The sequence below is a fragment of the Dendrobates tinctorius genome, unplaced genomic scaffold, assembly GCF_039654945.1.
Source record: "Dendrobates tinctorius isolate UK_male_01 unplaced genomic scaffold, ASM3965494v1 ptg000641l, whole genome shotgun sequence".
Classification (NCBI taxonomy): domain Eukaryota; kingdom Metazoa; phylum Chordata; class Amphibia; order Anura; family Dendrobatidae; genus Dendrobates; species Dendrobates tinctorius.
The window spans coordinates 118,550-136,099 of record NW_027362293.1 but is presented as its reverse complement, the minus strand read 5'-3'; the positions used below and the strand labels follow the sequence as shown (position 1 = coordinate 136,099).

Genomic DNA, 17,550 nt, shown 5'->3' with positions numbered 1-17,550 from the left:
TACGCACATGTTTCCACATATTTGTGGTATTGAGGTTGCTCACATTTTTCCCTCGTTTAACTTTCTGATGACAGAGCTTGCATTTGACAAAGCAAATGTCATCTGCAACTGTGTCAAAAAAAGACCACGCACTGCAAGTCCTGGGAGCGCCCGTTTTCTGTTTTGGAAGAGGATTGCTCCTCACGGGTGCCAAAGTGGAGGCTACAGGCAACCAAGTCTGCCCCCGCCCTCTCCCTCCTCTTTTGGCCGTTCGGGGAATCTCTTCCTCAGAGCTGCTCCCACCACCTTCCTGTGGCTGATGCCATGATGGGTCAAGGACCTCATCATCTCCACTCCCCTCTTCAAGCACCGGCTGGTCCTGGGTTGTCTCGCCAGCACCGTATGCACCAGAAATTGGCAACTGAGTCTCATCATCAGATGAGCACTGAGGTGTGCTGACAATAGGCACTGGCCCACCCGCCTCTTCAGATTCAGAGGGACAAAGCAGTTGCGCATCACTGCATACTCCCTCTTCTTCACGTTCTAGAATGCTGCTTGGCTGGCCACCTCTTTCCAAGCCAACAGATTCTGAGAACAGAAGTAAAGATTGAGATGGCTCCTGTCCAGGGCTCTCAGACTGCCTGGGCAATTTGGCAGGTGGTGAAGAGACAGATGGTTGCTCTTACGTGCTCTGGCCCTGGGAGGATGCGGAAGTCATTGAAGTGGATGCGTTAGCTGCCATCCATCCGACAACGGCTTCAATTTGTTAGTCACGCAGCAGTGGGGTACGGCGAGGTCCTACAAAGCTGTGCATGAAGGACTGTTGCCTGGTAAAAGTGGGGGGTGCCGGGTCACTGGTGGCCGCAGCAGACACGAATCCCCACGTCCTCTCCCTGCTGAAACTCCGGCCACGACCACGTGCCTTACTCCCTGCCTTCTTCATCTTGGTAGACTGATAAAGATAGGCAGAAAAGTAAAAAAGGGGGGCTTAGTGTTCTTATTCCTGAACACCTGCTAACCAGTATAAGAAACACTAATTTGGCTAAGAGTGTGTGTACTACACTTTAATATGATCTAATGTGGCCTACACAACTCTAAAGTGGAGTGTTTGGTGAACTTTATTTCCTTTTTTTTTGGGGGGGGGAAATAAAAGGATGTTACCAAGGTTTGAAAGCTATAGTATCACAAACTTTTTGGAGCGATTACAATGCAGGAAGCTAACCTACAATGCAATTGATGAGGCTCCAAAAAATAGGGTGATACTAGTCTGGCTGGCCCTGAAGGGCACAAGCCAGCAAAAAGGCTCCTCTATCTAATCCTATATAGTGTTTGCAACCAACCAATGACAATGGATCCGGATGGAAGCACACTAATATAGGAGCAAAAATCTGGACAAATTAGCTGCAAAAAAAGGACTATGTATGAGGCAGTGACGCACGCTGAGCGGACAACAACCAGCGGTGGCTGTAGAACACACTGCACAGTGAGCTGCACTCACACACAGAGAGACCTATCAGACAGCCAAAAACAGTGCAGAGAAATGGGCTATAGCACTGAAAGGCTGCTGAAAGGCTCCGCTGTCCACTCCTTTAGTGTTTGCAACCAACGTATATGGATACGTATGGAAGCACACTATACAGGAGAAAAAAAAAGCAGCAATAAAAGAAAAATGTGTATGAGGCAGAGACACACGCTGGGCGGCCTACAAGCAGACGTGCCTGCAGGACACACTACACAGCGTGGGTCTGCACTCACACAGCCCTTGCAGACAGCTATTAAAACAGCGCTGCTGGGCTAAAAAAATGCTACAGTGGTGGATTATGTAGCCTGGGTAGAGCAATAGATATGTTTGATGATCGCTATTTCTAACTGTCCCTCACAGTCTTCAACAGCAGCCTGTCCCTAACTGAATTCATAGCTGAGTGAACCCGAAATGGCGGCTGCTGCGGTTTTTATAGTGCATCATGACATCATTTCAGCAGCCAATCACAGCCATGCCAGTAGTTAACATGCCTACATGCCTAACAGGATGTGCCCACACTTCTGAGGATCCCCATTGGCTGAATCAAATCGAGCGGGCTCCTAGCATTATGGGAACTTCCGATTCCGGTATTCGATACGAAAAAAGTATCGGAACTAAGTATCGGAATTCCGATACAGCGAATATCGGCCGATACCCGATACTTGCGGTATCGGAATGCTCAACACTACAGGTTACTCGTCCGTAAACGTGTGCCTCTGTGCTTGTGTGCTTTACTGTGTATGGCCGGTTTTGTCCCCTGACTTTTGCCTCTGTGTTCTGCTTTGTACTGCTCTGTCCCTCCTGGTTATCTGATCCTCTTGGCTTGTCTCTGTTTACTCTTTGTCTTGTCCCTAGGTACTGCGCACTCGTCTGGCTTTTGACCCTTGGCTCTCCTTGACCACATTTACTGTCTGCCCTGCGCTCTGTGTGCTCAGTTGCCTTCCCTGCACTCACGTGTGGTGACTCTGCCCCCTGGTCACGTGATCGCTTAGTGCCAGGTCCTGTGCTTCCTGCACTAGCCTCAGGTCCTTGCGCAATCCATGCCTTCTGCCTGCACTACCTGCGCTCATTCATGTACCCCCTGACAGCATTCCCTAGGCAGCGCCAGTGACACCTTAGGTGTCATTATATCACGTCAAGGAAACTTACAGTCAGAGTAAGTGAACATGTCTTGAACATCAACAATTCTAAAAAGTTTGAAGGCCTGACTCAATTAAAACCCTTGCCGAGACATTTTTATTATTATTATTACTATTTATTTATATAGCACCATTGATTCCATGGTGCTGTACATGAGAAGGTGTTACATACAAATTACAGATATCACTTACAGTAAACAAACTAACATTGACAGACTGATACAGGGGGCGAGAGGACCCTGCCCTTTCGGGCTTACATGCTACAGGATGGTGGGGAAGGAGACAGTAGGTTGGTGGGTTGCAGCAGTTTCGGTGTTGGTTGAGGTGAGATCACCGGTAGTGGTGAGAGAGAAGGAGGTAGCGGGGTCATTGCAGGCTGTAGGCCTTCTTGAAGAGGTGGGTTTTCAGGTTCCGTCTGAAGGTTCCAAATGTGGTTGATAGTCGGACTTGTTGGGGCAAAGAATTCCAGAGAATAGGGGATATTCGGGAGAAGTCTTGGAGGCGGTTGTGTGAGGAGCGAATAAGTGTGGAGGAGAGAAGGAGGTCTTGCGAGGACCGGAGATTACGTGAGGGAAGGTATTGGGAGATTAGTTCAGAGACATATGGGGGAGACAGGTTATAGATGGCCTTGTAGGTCAGTATTAGTAATTTTAACTGGATACGCTGAGGGAAAGGGAGCCAGTGAAGAGATTTGCAGAGGGGAGAAGCGGAGGAGTAGCAAGGAGAGAGATGAATTAGTCAGGCGGCAGAGTTAAGGATGGACTGGAGAGGTGCGAGGGTGTTAGCAGGGAGACCACAGAAAAGGATGTTGCAGTAGTCGAGGCGGGAGATGATGAGGGCATGCACAAGCATTTTAGTAGACTGAGGGTTGAGGAAAGGACGGATTCTGGAAATATTTTTGAGCTGGAGGCGACAGGAGGTAGTAAGAGCTTGGATGTGCGGTTTGAAGGACAGGGCAGAGTCAATGATTACGCCGAGGCAGCGGACTTCCGGTACTGGGGAAAGTGTGATGTCATTAATTTTTATAGCTAGGTTGGGTAAGGAAGATCTGAGAGATGGAGGAAAGATGATGAGTTCAGATTTGTCCACATTGAGCTTGAGGAAGCGAGAGAAGAAGGAGGATATGGCTGATAGACACTCTGGGATTCTGGACAGCAGTGAGGTGACTTCTGGGCCAGAGAGGTAGATCTGGGTGTCATCAGCATAAAGGTGGTAGTGGAATCCGTGGGACTTTATGAGTTGCCCCAGACCAAGTATATAGACTGAGAAGAGTAGGGGTCCTAAAACAGAGCCTTGGGGGACTCCAACAGAGAGAGACATTTCAAGACAACACATAACTGTGATTCCAGCTTACTACGTGTCTCTGGCATCGATAGAGTCCTGGTTACCAATAGGGGTGGCGACTGGAAAAAGATCTTTTCACTAAGGATGGGCAAACCTGATCTGTAAAGTTCTGGACCCGTACCGAACACATAGTATTCATTCACAAGGTCCCGAAAACGGGTTTCCATGGTTAACCCGCGTTTCAGTTCAGGTCCAAGGCCTGTAATAGCATAAAACTAATAATAAACATTATACTTACCTGTCCTGCGATGCGTCCTCCAATCCCACTGTCTCCTGGCCGCATCTGCTTCCGGGGCCGCGCATTAACTTCCAGCGGTATTCACTAAACTCAGCAGTCTTCGGCTTTTTCCGTCAGTGTTTGTGCAGTGACGTCAGGGTTCACCCCAGTTCATGGCTGACGTCAACGCATGAACACTATCGACGACGGCCAAAAATTGCCGAATAGTGGAGTGAATAACCCGGATGTTAATGAGAGGCCCCGGAAGTAGATGCGGTCGGAATACAGCGAGACGGGAGGATGCATCGCTTGACCAGTAAGTATAATTATAATGTTTATTATTAATTTTATGCTTTGTTTTACAGCCCCCCCATCCCATTTCTGTAAAGTCCAAGCTCTGGGTTCGGACGCAAGTTCACATCTTCTCCGGCTCAGAGCTCGAACTTTACAAAAAAACTCGGGGGAACCCACCGATCCCGATCATCGGGGAGTTCGCCCATCACTACTGGTCACAATTAGAGACTAAATGGATCCGGCAATTAAATACCTTACGTCCAAATGGTGTAAATGAAGTTCTCAGCTTCTCCCCTTTCCTATAGGGGGTTTGGTAGAATTCGTTCTCTACACTCTTTATTACATAAAACAGTTTTATCTGATTTCAATGTGTCTTATTTGTTTTTTATTTCCTCATAAGACAATGGTCAAAAGATCGCCGATCTGCACTTTACTCTCCTATGGTGACGATCCTCTAGACATCCGGACAGTCAGGAATATTGGATCCCATCTGTGTCTCCCCACTATTCTAACAATGGACGCTCTCTCCGCGATCATTTACTCCTCTATACGGTTATTACGGGGAATGACTCTGTGATGACTTTTCTTCTGGGAGAGACACAGATCACATGTGGCTAATATTGCTGTGTGAATATAAACTTATATTTTTCTGAACATTTTTTTTCTACTTTTGGCATTGTGAAGATATACAGCATTGTATCTTAATTAACCAGATGACTATTTTTAGCAGACGAAGAATAGAATGTTATCTGTATGTTGGCTTTCAAATTTAATTGTAGATTTCTGGTTGGTCAAGAAAACAGACTTTTGTTTGTGTAAGCCGGTAATATTGACTTTTACTGTGCGCTTATTCTTGATCACTCACATCTGCTATACTCACTTTTCTTTTCTGTCCTGTCTAGTCAGTGTGGGTCCCATCATTTGCTCAGTCTATTTTTCTGCCTGCGCTTGTGTTTCATCTTGTCTCACCGACAAAATATGTTTTTGATCGTGTGTTATTCCCCTTTATGTTTGGCGGTATAATGATAAAGCATTGTTTTTTACCTCGTTTTTTATTTATTTTTTACTGTGTTCACTGAAGGGGTCAACTAGTCTGACAGTTTTATAGGTCGGGTCGTTACGTATGCGGCGATACTAAATATGTGTACTTTTACTGATTTTTTTACAAAAAGAAATATATTTACTTGAAAAATATAATGCTCAAAAAATATAGGGAACACTTTATTTTTTTGAGCAGTATATTTATTTATTTTTTCTTTATTTAAGAATTTAAAAATATTTTTACACAGTATAATTTTTTTTTTTACTTTGTCCCAGGATGGGACATCACTATATAGTTTCAGATCGCTGATCTGACACTTTGCGGAACACTTTGTAGTAGGTAGTGCAGGAGGCTCTCAGCAGGCACTGACAAACCACCTCCCTGAAGGACCCCGTGGCCATCTTGGATCCGGGGGCCAGCAGGGAGGAGGCCCTCAGAACAATGCAATCACATTGCGTTGTTCTGAGGGTCTCAGGGAAGCACGCAAGGAGCCCTCTCCCTGCGCGATGCTTCCCTATGCCACCAGAACGCTGCAAACATGTTTGATCACAGTGCGCCGGGAGTTAAAGTTTTAAGAGTGGTTCGTGATCACTCCTGGCACTTAGTGCCTGGTGTCACCTGTGATAATCAGCTGAAATCCAGCCACAATCAGCCTCGCTACCCCCGTGAGCGCGGCTGATCGCGTATGACGTACTATTCCCTTCCATGGGCATTAAGGCCATGGGCACATGGACATTATAGTACGTCATACGTCAGAAAGGGGTTAAGTGGGCCTTGGAGCCCCTACGTTATTATTTGCTCAGTCGACTATTTCGTTTTGTGAAAGATGATTCACCCTTGGTATAGATGAGGAATGCCAAGGAGAGGAATGCTCAGGTCACCAGATGCTTTCTTTCCAAGCAGAATTTTAATCTCAGCATTGAACATCGGGCGGGGAAATCGCTGGTAAATACGATGCGGATGGAGTCCTATTAGACCTGCTTGAGTGCCTTGTAGTCACAGCAGGACACCTGTGAGTCACAAAGCAAAATAAAAGTAAGCATGGAGCTGGTCAAGCTATTTGGTTAAGGCATTGTTCAGGAAAACCCAGTATGTTCTTTCATTTTTGAAACGGACTACAGGAAGGTAGCGAGCAGTCCGTTTCCTCCAGACCGGGTCTTGCAAGTGGCCCATGGCCACAGATTCCAGGTTAAAACCCCTGCAGCAATAGTTTGGGTGTGCCAGTTTGGAATTTGCCACTTGCAGAGCAGTCGGATCTGCAGAAGCTCAGTCTGTGTGAGATAACACAGAGCCAACAGAGTGAATTCCTGGCACCCCACAGCATGATACGGTGGTGCCGTCTCCCTCGGCCCCTGAACTCCCACTGACGGTTTTGTTTCCTGGCTGCGATCCGAAGGATGCCGTATGCTTTACACTGTGTGTGTGGACATTAAAACACGTTTTGCTGTGAATTTTTCCTGTGGTCACTGTCTGTCACACTGAATCAACCCACTGCACTACACAGATTTATATTTTTTTTTGTTTGGCTGCTGTCACTCACCAAAAAAACGCTTTTTATTGCAAAAACTAGTTTTTGTATTGCCAAATTTTGAAAGCTAAAAATTTTTCCATATTTCGGCCCACATAGTGATGTGAGGGCTTGCTTTTTGCAGGACGAGTTGACGTTTTTACTAGTACCATTATCAGACACATGACACCCTTTGATCACTTTCGATTCTGATTTTTGGGAGGCAGAATGAACAAAAATCAGCAATTCAGGAATTTGTGTTTGTTATGTCGTTCCATGTGTGGTAAAATTGAAAAGGCAGTTTTATTCTTTGGGTGAGTATGATTACATCATACCACAGTTTTATCTTATTTATGTTTTGGCGCTTTTACACAAACTATTTTATAGAAAAAATAATTATCTTTTCATTGCTTTATTTTCAGAGCTATAACCTTTTTATTTTTTCTGTTGCTGGAACTGTGCGATGTCTTGTTTTTTGCGGGCAAGATGACGCTTTCAGTAGTACCATGCTTATTTGTATTTGTCTAATTGAATGCATTTTATTCCACTTTTTGACAGTATGATGATAAAGCATTGTTTTTTATTTTTTATTTATTTTTTATGGTATTCACTAAAGAATCATAGAATCGTAGAGTTGGAAGGGACCTCCTAGGCCATCTGGTCCAACCCCCTGCTCAAAGCAGGATTCGCTAAATCATCCCAGTCAGATGTCTGTCCAGCCTCTGTTTGAAGACTTCCATTGAAGGAGAACTCACCACTTCTCGTGGGAGCCTGTTCCACTCATTGATCACTCTAACTGTCAAAAAGTTTTTCTAATATCTAATCTGTGTCTCCTCCCATTCAGTTTCATCCCATTGCTTCTAGTCTTTCCTTGTGCAAATGAGAATAAAGTTGATCCTTCTACAATGTGACAGCCCTTTAGATATTTGTAGACAGCTATTAAGTCTCCTCTCAGTCTTCTCTTTTGCAAACTAAACATTCCCAAATCCTGCAACCTTTCCTCATAAGACAGGGTTTGCAGACCGGTCACCATTCTGGTCGCTCTTTTCTGAACTTGCTCCAGTTTGTTGATGTCTTTTTTAAAATGTGGTGCCCAAAACTGGACACAATATTCCAGATGAGGTCTGACCAAAGAGGAGTAGAGGGAAATAATGACTTCACGTGATCTAGACTGTATGCTTCTGTTAATACATCCTAGAATTGCATTTACCTTTCTTGCTGCTGCATCACACTGTTGACTCATATTCAGTCTGTGATCTATTAGTATACCCAAGTCTTTTTCACATGTGCTGTTGCTTAGCCCTATTCCTCCCATTCTGTATATGCTTTTTTTCATTTTTATTGCCCAGATGTAGTACTTTGCATTTTTCCGTTAAAAACCATTCTGTTAGTTGCTGCCCACTTCTCCAGTTTATTTATATCTTTTTGAATCCTCTCTCTCTCTTCTCTAGTATTAGCTATCCCTCCTAGCTTTGTGTCATCAGCAAATTTAATCAGTTTACCCTCAATTCCTTCATCTAAATCATTGATAAAGATGTTGAACAATACAGGGCCCAGGACAGAGCCCTGTGGTACCCCACTTAAGACATTCTTCCAACTGGATGTGCAGCCATTTACGACCACTCTTTGGGTCCGATCACTAAGCCAGTTAAGAATCCACCTAACAGTTGCCTTGTCCATTCCATACTTAGTCATTTTTTCAATAAGGATTGTATGAGATACTTTGTCAAATGCTTTGCTGAAGTCAAGATATACTATATCTACAGCATTTCCTTGATCCACCCAATCAGTGATTCCGTCATAGAAGGAAATTAAGTTAGTCTGACATGACTTATTAGTTACAAACCCATGCTGACTCTGTTTAATCACTTCATTCTTATCCAGGTACTGACATACATGTTGTTTAATAATTTGTTCAAAGATCTTTCCTGGTATAGAAGTCAGACTCACCGGCCTATAGTTGCCTGGGTCCACCTTCTTCCCCTTTTTGAAGATAGGAACAACATTTGCTCTTCTCCAGTCTTCTCCAGGGTTTAACTAGTGGGACAGTTTCATAGGTCTAATTGTTCTGGATGAGGCAATACCAAATATGTGTACTTTTATTGCTTATATATATTTTTATACAAATATTTATTTATGGGCACAACATATTTGTATTTTTTTCAGATATTTCTACATTTTTTTTAAACTTGTTTTTTTTTCTTTTTTTTTTTAACTTTTTTTTTACTTTGTCCCACTATGGTCCTTTCATTTTCCCAGGATGATTGCTTGAATAGCATGGGGATGCAAGAGCATCCCTATGCTATGCAAACTGTCAGCGCTGCTCTGACAGACAAAGTTGCCAATTGTGCTCTGAGCATGATCAAGCAACTTTGCTAGCTCTGTTGACCTGGATGTCATCGTGATGACATTGGGTCAACATGGCAACAATCGGGACCTCGCAATGTTGTTGCGTGGTCTCTGCTCCAAGGGCTGAGGGGCTATCTTCCCTCTGCCTGCTCCCGAAATGTTTGATCACATCACTTAGGGTGTTAAAGTACTCGGAGCAGTGTGGGACTGCTCCTTGCCTTGAGTATTGGGTGTCAGCTGACAGAATTAGCTGACTGCCGATGCTGATCGCGCGCACAGCCCGTGTGAGTGCAAAATCGCCTGGACGTATCCATAGGTTTATCATCCTGCAACATTTATTTTAATGGCTACAACCTCTGCCTGCTGTCATCGGCTGTTTATCATCCTGCAACATTTTGTTTAATGGTATAGAACATAGAATTCTGCTTGCTGAATTATCGCTATAATTTGTCACTATCCATTTTTGGATCTGTTTCAGATCTGCATTCTCATATTAAACCTTTTTTCCTTTCAGGCCATTGGGGGTTAATATCAGTTTTTCCCCCTGGTGGCCGCTGGTGTAATTGCATGGCTGGTCTGTTTGCTATGCAGGTGGCGACCACTCCCCCTTGCTTTAAAAGGTCACCAGGTGCTGCAGCTAACTGTTGGTGATACTTTTCCTCTTTGTAGACCAACCAAGCTGGAGTCAGGAGCTGGCTGAGTGCAGTGGAGCTTCAGCTATAACCTTGTTCTGGTGCCTAACTCTGCTGTGTGGTACATTGCAGCAGATAAAGCAAAGTTTTGTTTTTTAGTTGATTTAACCCCGAGGTGTCTGTCTTATCTTTCCTTTTGTGTTATTTGTGCAGTTCACTTTTTTCCCTGTCTCACCTCCTGGGGGGGGTTGGGGGTTTAGTTCAGGGCTAAACAAGAGATAGGGACAGGTCGGTGATTTGGGCCTCACTACCATCATGTGTACCCCCAAGGAAAGTCAGGGAACCCCCTTAGCCTGAGGGGCAGTTCAGGGGTCCAGGTTCCTCATCCCCTGTTTTCCCACTACTGCCCCGTGACATAATTCATCTGTTGCATTGCAATCAATACTCACTGCTGTATATCCATGACTGGAGTCATTGTAGATATTATCTTGTGAAAGGTGTTATAGCATAGAGATGGAGCCAGGACTAATGTTTTGATCATCTACCCACCCCCTGGTGTTGGAGTAACTGCTAAATTATCCCAAATCAGGTCCCACAATCGCTCTCTCCTGACCCTGTAGTGTGGCCTATAAATCTAGAAGCATTCTAAGGGGTGCACATCCCCTCAGCAAAGCATCCCAGCAGCTAAGCATCTAGATCAAGCAGGGACGTCATGTGAGGCTGCACGGAGTCCCCGGGCTGACCTGAAGTGAACTGATGAGCGTGGGAAAATAAGCAGAAACTTTCCCACACTCATTAGTTCTTCTCCGGTCAGCCAGGGAGGCTGCGCAGAGATGAACTAATTCATTCTGGCAGTGGTTTACAGAGGGCTGGTCGCATTAGCACCGGTCCCGTTGTAAACCAGTTAACCCCTTCTGATGGATTGCAGCAGGGGACCTGACTGACCAGCGGAGAGGTAAGGATATTGTTGCTTTTTTGTTTTATTTTTGTTACAGGTCCATGGTTTATTTATGGATTAGCAGAGGAATTAATATGGTCAAAAACTTGATGTCTTTATTTCATTAAAAGAATTTTTAATTAATGACTGTGTTTTCTTAACCCTTTACTAGTCTAGGGTTAACAATGGATAGGTGTCTAATTAACACTGCTCCATTATTAATCAGCTTAATGTCACCTTCCAATAGCAAGGTGACATTAACCCATTCTTATTAACCCATTAGCCACAGCTACAGTGCAATGGGAATAGAGAGGCTAAGTGCCAAAAAAGGCACATCTTATAGATGTGCCTTTTCTGAGGTGTCAGGGGGCAGATTTTTGTAGCCGGCAGGGGCCAAAAACAATGGTCCCTCTCAAGGCTATTAATATCTGCCCTCACTCACTGGCTTTCCCTCTCTGGTTGCGAATTTACCACGGGAGCCTACGCAATTTTTTTCAACGAATTAACCCATTTAACACCTACATGTCCCAAATTTTACACACAAACCCTCATCTAATTATTAGCCAAACACATATAAAAAAATAAATGAAATGAAATGGTTTACTGTATGTAAACCATGTGTCATTTCATGTCGGGTTTTAGAATGATTTCACAGAAGCCTGAAATTGAATTAGCAGCGATTCTGCTATGTAGAACTCTATCGCCGCTAATATATATAAATATATGTGTCTCAATGACATGTGTGTGTATATTATATATATATTCTATGTGTTATATATATATATATATATATATATATATATATATATTCTCTATGCGTCTATATCTATTCTTTCGTTTCTTTAATATACATGTCAGTGTGATTTTACTGTATCACAAAATGAATTGCCGGCTTTTGGTAAAGGACACCGGGTGCGTATTTCTCGTAAGTCACACATCTGGTCCGTGGGTAATCTGTATTTTTCTCGCCCCCAAAGCCTTGCATTGGCGTATTTTGCCCATAATATGCTGACAATCACAGCATGCTACTATTTTCTCAGCCCGTAAAATACGGCCAAAAAATGTACTGCTGATGGGAGCTGCCCCATAGAGAAACATTGGTCCGAGTGCAATGCGTTGTTTTAACGCCTCTCACTCCTCCGTATTTCTCTCTAGTGAGACGCCGGCCTTATACTTTTTTGATGTTGTTTAGGATGGGTAACCTGGACCACTTACCCTGTTTATGTGTATTTAGCACTTGTCACTGTTAGCACTTTATATGATATATGGTATTGGTAAACACTTTTAGCATGTTAAAGGTTTTTTACAAATGGGCCAAATATTCTCTTTAGGCAGAGTTTTGTGGGTTGTTCCTTTTGTGTATGATAGAAAAAAGGAAAGTAAGATAAATGCATTGGACCTATTTATGAGATCGCGATTTATAGTAGTAGGTATAATTCCCCTGGTGAGAGTTGTGTCATCACGTTGACCGCTTGTGTGCATGTCCTCGGACGGTACTGGATGGATGCATCCCACCGGCGCCACTGGATGATCTGTGCGTGTCACTGACATCATCAGGGCTTTCCCTGTGACATGCATAGTCATCCTGGCGCCGGATGTGGCGCTACTTCCGGTTCACGCTCCGGGAACACACGCCACTAATTGCGGCTTACCCGGCACCTGGGTGTGCTTTATATAAGGAGGAGCCCCCGGAAGAAGCCCATGCATAACGCATGTTGGGGCGCAGCATGTGGTTCTCTTGGCAGCCATGAGTAAGGAATGAAAACATGGGGTTATGACCTGATGAGCGATTAGCGAGGGACTATTGTTATGTTCACACCTCACTAGGGGATTATTATACCTCTGCTAATTTGCATTCTTGGGGCCTCTTGAATCTATTTGCACTGGCAATACACATACTATTCCCTCCCGCTGTCATTAGCTCAGCACTTTTGTTGCCCCCATGTCTCTTTCTGACACTCAGCCATACTACTATTGCATTATTTTGTCGATTCTTATATTTGTGAGCTATTTAGCAATAAAATAATCATGTGATTTTATATGAGGATATAGACTCCTTCTTTTTGCATGTTTAAATGTAATGCTCTATTAATTGGCCTCCCCCTCACTCGACTATCCCCTCTCCAGTCCATCCTTATTGCAGCAGCCAGGGTTGTCCATCTGGCTAATAGGTACTCGGACGCATCCACTCTTTGCCAGCTGTTACACTGGCTTTCCATTCATTATAGGATCCAATTCAAAGTACTTGTTCTCACCCTCAAAGCTCCCCACAGTGCGGCACCCCCCTACATCTCCTCCCTCATTTCTGTCTATCGGCCTAGCCGATCGCTGCGCTCTGGAAACGACTTTTGACTAACCTCTTCACTAATCCATACCTGCCACTCCCAACTCAAAGACTTCTCCCGTGTTGCGCTCCTATCCTCTGGAATGCTCTACCACAAGAAATTAGGATCAGCCACAAGTTGCATAGTTTTAGGCGCTCTCTCAAAACACATTTGTTCAGAGCAGCCTATCACATTCCCTAATCAAAGTCATTTTATGTGTAAGTGTGCATGTGTAGCCCATTCACTATCTCCATCCATCCCTTCCTCAAGATGGCTGGACTATCATTGTAAATACACACCTGTACTTTGTATCTCCCCCACCTCATTGTACAGGGTGTGCTATTTATATGGATACACCTTAATAAAATGGGAATGGTTGGTGATATCAGCTTCTTGTTTGTGGCACATTAGTATATGGGAGGGGAAAAAATCTTTTCAAGATGGGTGGTGACCATGGTGGCCATTTTGAAGTCGGCCATTTTGAAGTCGGCCATTTTGGATCTATCTTTATTTTTTTCAATGGAAAGAGGGTCATGTGACACAAAAGTATTGAGATTTTCACAAAAAAACAATGGTGTGCTTGGTTTTAACATAACTTTATTCTTTCAAGAGTTATTTACAAGTTTCTCTTTGTTTACAGCCATTGACGTGTCACAGAGGTTAACATGTGAGGAGCGGATAAAAATTATGTTGATGTCTGTTGAACGCAGTACCGGGTCATTGCAGCAGATTTCAATGCAAAAAAACCCACACAAGAAATCTGTCACCATTCCCGTTTTATTTAGGTGTATCCATATAAATGGGCCACCCAAAAAAGTTTGCCTCATCACTAAACATAATGTTCTGTGTAAACTGAGGGTCCTGTTCCAATTTTTGTTTTGCCCATTCTGCATATTCATGATGCCGATCTGGTCACCAACCATTCCCATTTTATTTAGGTGTATCCATATAAATGGCCCACCATGTAGATTGTAAGCTCTCATTAGCAGGGTCATTATATTTTGCTTCATTGAATTATTGTTAACGTTGTTACGACTGTTGTGTTTGAAACTGTTAAACTGTCAACACTGTGGAATATGTTGGCGCTATAAAAATAACGTTTTTTATTATTATTATTATTATTATTATTATAAACAGGAAAAAGGCTTCTCCCTTGTGTGAGTTTTCTGGTGCCTAACAACATTTGATTTATGTGTAAACCATTTCCCACATTCTGAACAGGAAAAAGGCTTCTCCCCTGTGTGAGTTCTATGGTGATTAACCAAATCTGATTTCTGGTAAAAACACTTCCCACATTCTGAACAGAAAAAAGGCTTCTCCCCTGTGTGGGTTCGCTGGTGCTTAGCCAAATCTGATTTCTGGTTAAAACACTTCCCACATTCTGAACAGGAAAAAGGCTTCTCCCCTGTGTGGGTTCGCTGGTGCTTAACCAAAGCTGATTTCTGGTTAAAACATTTCCCACATTCTGAACAGGAAAAAGGTTTCTCCCCTGTGTGAGTTCTCTGGTGTTTAACAAAATCTGATTTCTGGATAAAACATTTCCCACATTCTGAACAGAAAAAAGGATTCTCCCCTGTGTGAATTCTCTGGTGCTTAACCAAAGTTGATCTCTCGTTAAAATACTTCCCACATTCTGAACAGCAAAAAGGCTTCTCCCCTGTGTGAGTTCTCTGGTGTCTAACAAGATTACATTTTTGGTTAAAACATTTCCCACATTCTGAACAGGAAAAAGGCTTCTTCCCTGGGTGCGTTCTCTGGTGCTGAACCAAATGTGATTTCTGGTTAAAACACTTCTCACATTCTGAACATGAAAATGGCTTCTCCCCCGTGTGAGTTCTCTCATGCCTAATAAGGTTTGAATTCCAGTTAAAGCATTTCCCACACTTGGAACATGAAAATCTCTTCTCCGTTGTGTGATTTTTTTGTTGATTAAGAAACGACTTTTTGAGGGAAAAACTATTTCTATATTCTGAATGTGAAAATGACTTATCTTCTTTAGGAGCAGTTTCTTTTTTGATGCTTATTTTCTTACTTTCATTTTCCTTAGTAGTCAGTAATGAATCAGAAGATGGGACCTGTTTCACAGGATCAGATGACAGATCTTTACTGTAAAGGGATGCTGGTATATCTGGAGCAATGGCAGTCACTTCAGTTGTATCCTGTGGGATTTCGAGATCATCTGATTTAAAAATTGAAGATATCAGCTGTCCTGATCTCCTGGTAGAGTCACCTGCAAAGAAAAAAAGATAATTATTTTAAATAAAATATCCTTGAATTTTGTATTTTTGAAAATGGCTGCTTAAACCGCCAGTGAAAATGGCAAGTTATGTAAAAATATTGAATGACTGTCTAAGTCAATGACAGTTCACAGTCTAATAGATAAAGTTAGAGGATGAACCAGTAGAGTGTGGTGTTCAATTGTTTGTTCATTCTGCCTCCCAAATATAATAAATAAAAAGCAACCCATCAATGATATGTAGGCGAAAATACCACCAATAACAACTCCTACTCATCTCACAAAAAACAAGTTCCCATTCAGGTCCATCATCTGTCAGAGAAAAAACAGATGTCCACATTATTAATGGCTCAAAGACTCTTGAAAAGCAACATGGCTTCCATAAACAAATCCAGCAAAACGCACTCTTTCCAAGTCAACTCTCCCCCTCGCTTCTGAGCTTTGCAGTGTACCTAAACCACATTTACCATCCCTGTATTTGGCATCACTGCAATGAGAAGGACCCACTTAGTTTTCTATGTGCGTGTCTAGTGGAGCACAATCCGGACATTATGTGCTGGGCAATAATATGGCCTATTTCTAATCTTCACTCTCCAACATCCCCTGTGTGCTAATTTCCACAAAGTGCCTGTGGAGTCAAAATAGTCACTACTCTTATAGATTAATTGACCGAGGGTTATAATTTCCAAAATGTAGTCACTTTATGAGGATTTCTACTGCTCTGGATTTCTGACATTTTGTCATATTGAGACTTCCGCAAACGGTATGTCCCATTTTCTCTGGGATCTGCTCCTGTGACGTCTGCTTCTGTCACCAAGTGCCATCTTATTCACTCTGCAGGCTGCACCGGTGATGGAGGCGACATTAGAAACAGAAGCTGTAGGCGGCACAGGCACTGTTCAGCCACTAAGATTAGGGTGCCTGGGACCAGTAGTACCGTCCAGTCTGGCAGTATATATGTGTGGGTGCTGTCCAGGTGAAGTTATCTGCTCCCTGCTTCAGCACCTGCTTGCCCTCTTGTTTAACGTGTAGAAATGCAGTAAATATATACAGTAGATATGCGCTACATACACAGATGACCCTGATCTATGAATTACTGAACGTCTCCATGTATAGCTGGGTAGAGCAGGCTGGGGCACACGTACACTTAAGGAGGTGATCAAATTGATTGTGAAGCCGCACTCTGTCCTGGATCTGTACTATGTTGGATGATGCAGAGTCAGCAGTGTTGCAGCCGGCTGCGCTGATCCTGCCACCTGCTTGAAAAGGACAAAGCTGCCGCCCTATGTCTGCGTGATGTCACTACACTGCCGGCTCTCTTCTGTTGCAAAAAAGAAGGGATCCCTGACGAAGGACACTGAAGCCTCAGAAACGCATTGGATAATATCACTCGGTTTTGCAATAGAAGAGAGCCGGCAGTGTAGTGACATCACGCAGACATAGGGCGGCAGCTCTTTCCTTTTCAAGCAGGTGGCAGGATCAGCGCAGCCGGCCTGAACGCTGCTAACTCGGCATCATCCTACACAGTATATATCCATGACACAGTATGGCTTCATTATCGATTTGATCATCGCCTTAAGTGTATGGGAGCCCCTGACTACTCTGCCCAGCCATACACATAGACGTTTAGTAATGCATATATCAGTGTCATTTAGTGTATTTACCGCATATCTATAGTATTTCTTAAAGAGATTTGTATAAAAGTCCAGCTCACCCACGTCTGACCTCACCGCACCTCAGACTCGGATCCGGCCCTGCCCTGGCCGCACAGCAATAATAAAAGAAGAAGCGATGCAGCTGAGTGCTCTGGTGATTTATTGAATGCTGTTCAAACAACAGAACGTTGTTTACGCGTTTCTGGCTAGATGCCCTTAATCATAACCATTATGTTGTCTGAACAGCACTCAATAAATCACCAGAGCACTCAGCTGCATCGCTTCTTCTTTTATTATTTCTTAAAGAGGTTGTCCAGAACTAGGACAAGCACTTCTTAAACTAAATGTTCGTCCCTGATAAAATAATAAAGCT

General features: G+C 43.5%; 2 protein-coding genes across 2 annotated transcripts in view; both read right to left on the bottom strand.

Annotated features, from left to right (window-relative positions):
• The window catches only part of LOC141079253 (uncharacterized), a 97,190-nt gene that overhangs the window by 76,656 nt on the left and 2,984 nt on the right, over nucleotides 1–17,550 (bottom strand). The window lies entirely within an intron of this gene.
• On the bottom strand, nucleotides 13,867–15,526 carry LOC141079252 (uncharacterized; the record flags this gene model as incomplete). The annotated part of the gene is made up of 1 exon (XM_073565294.1): nucleotides 13,867–15,526. A coding segment is annotated over one exon (1,113 nt), but the record flags the coding sequence as incomplete, so codon positions are not given.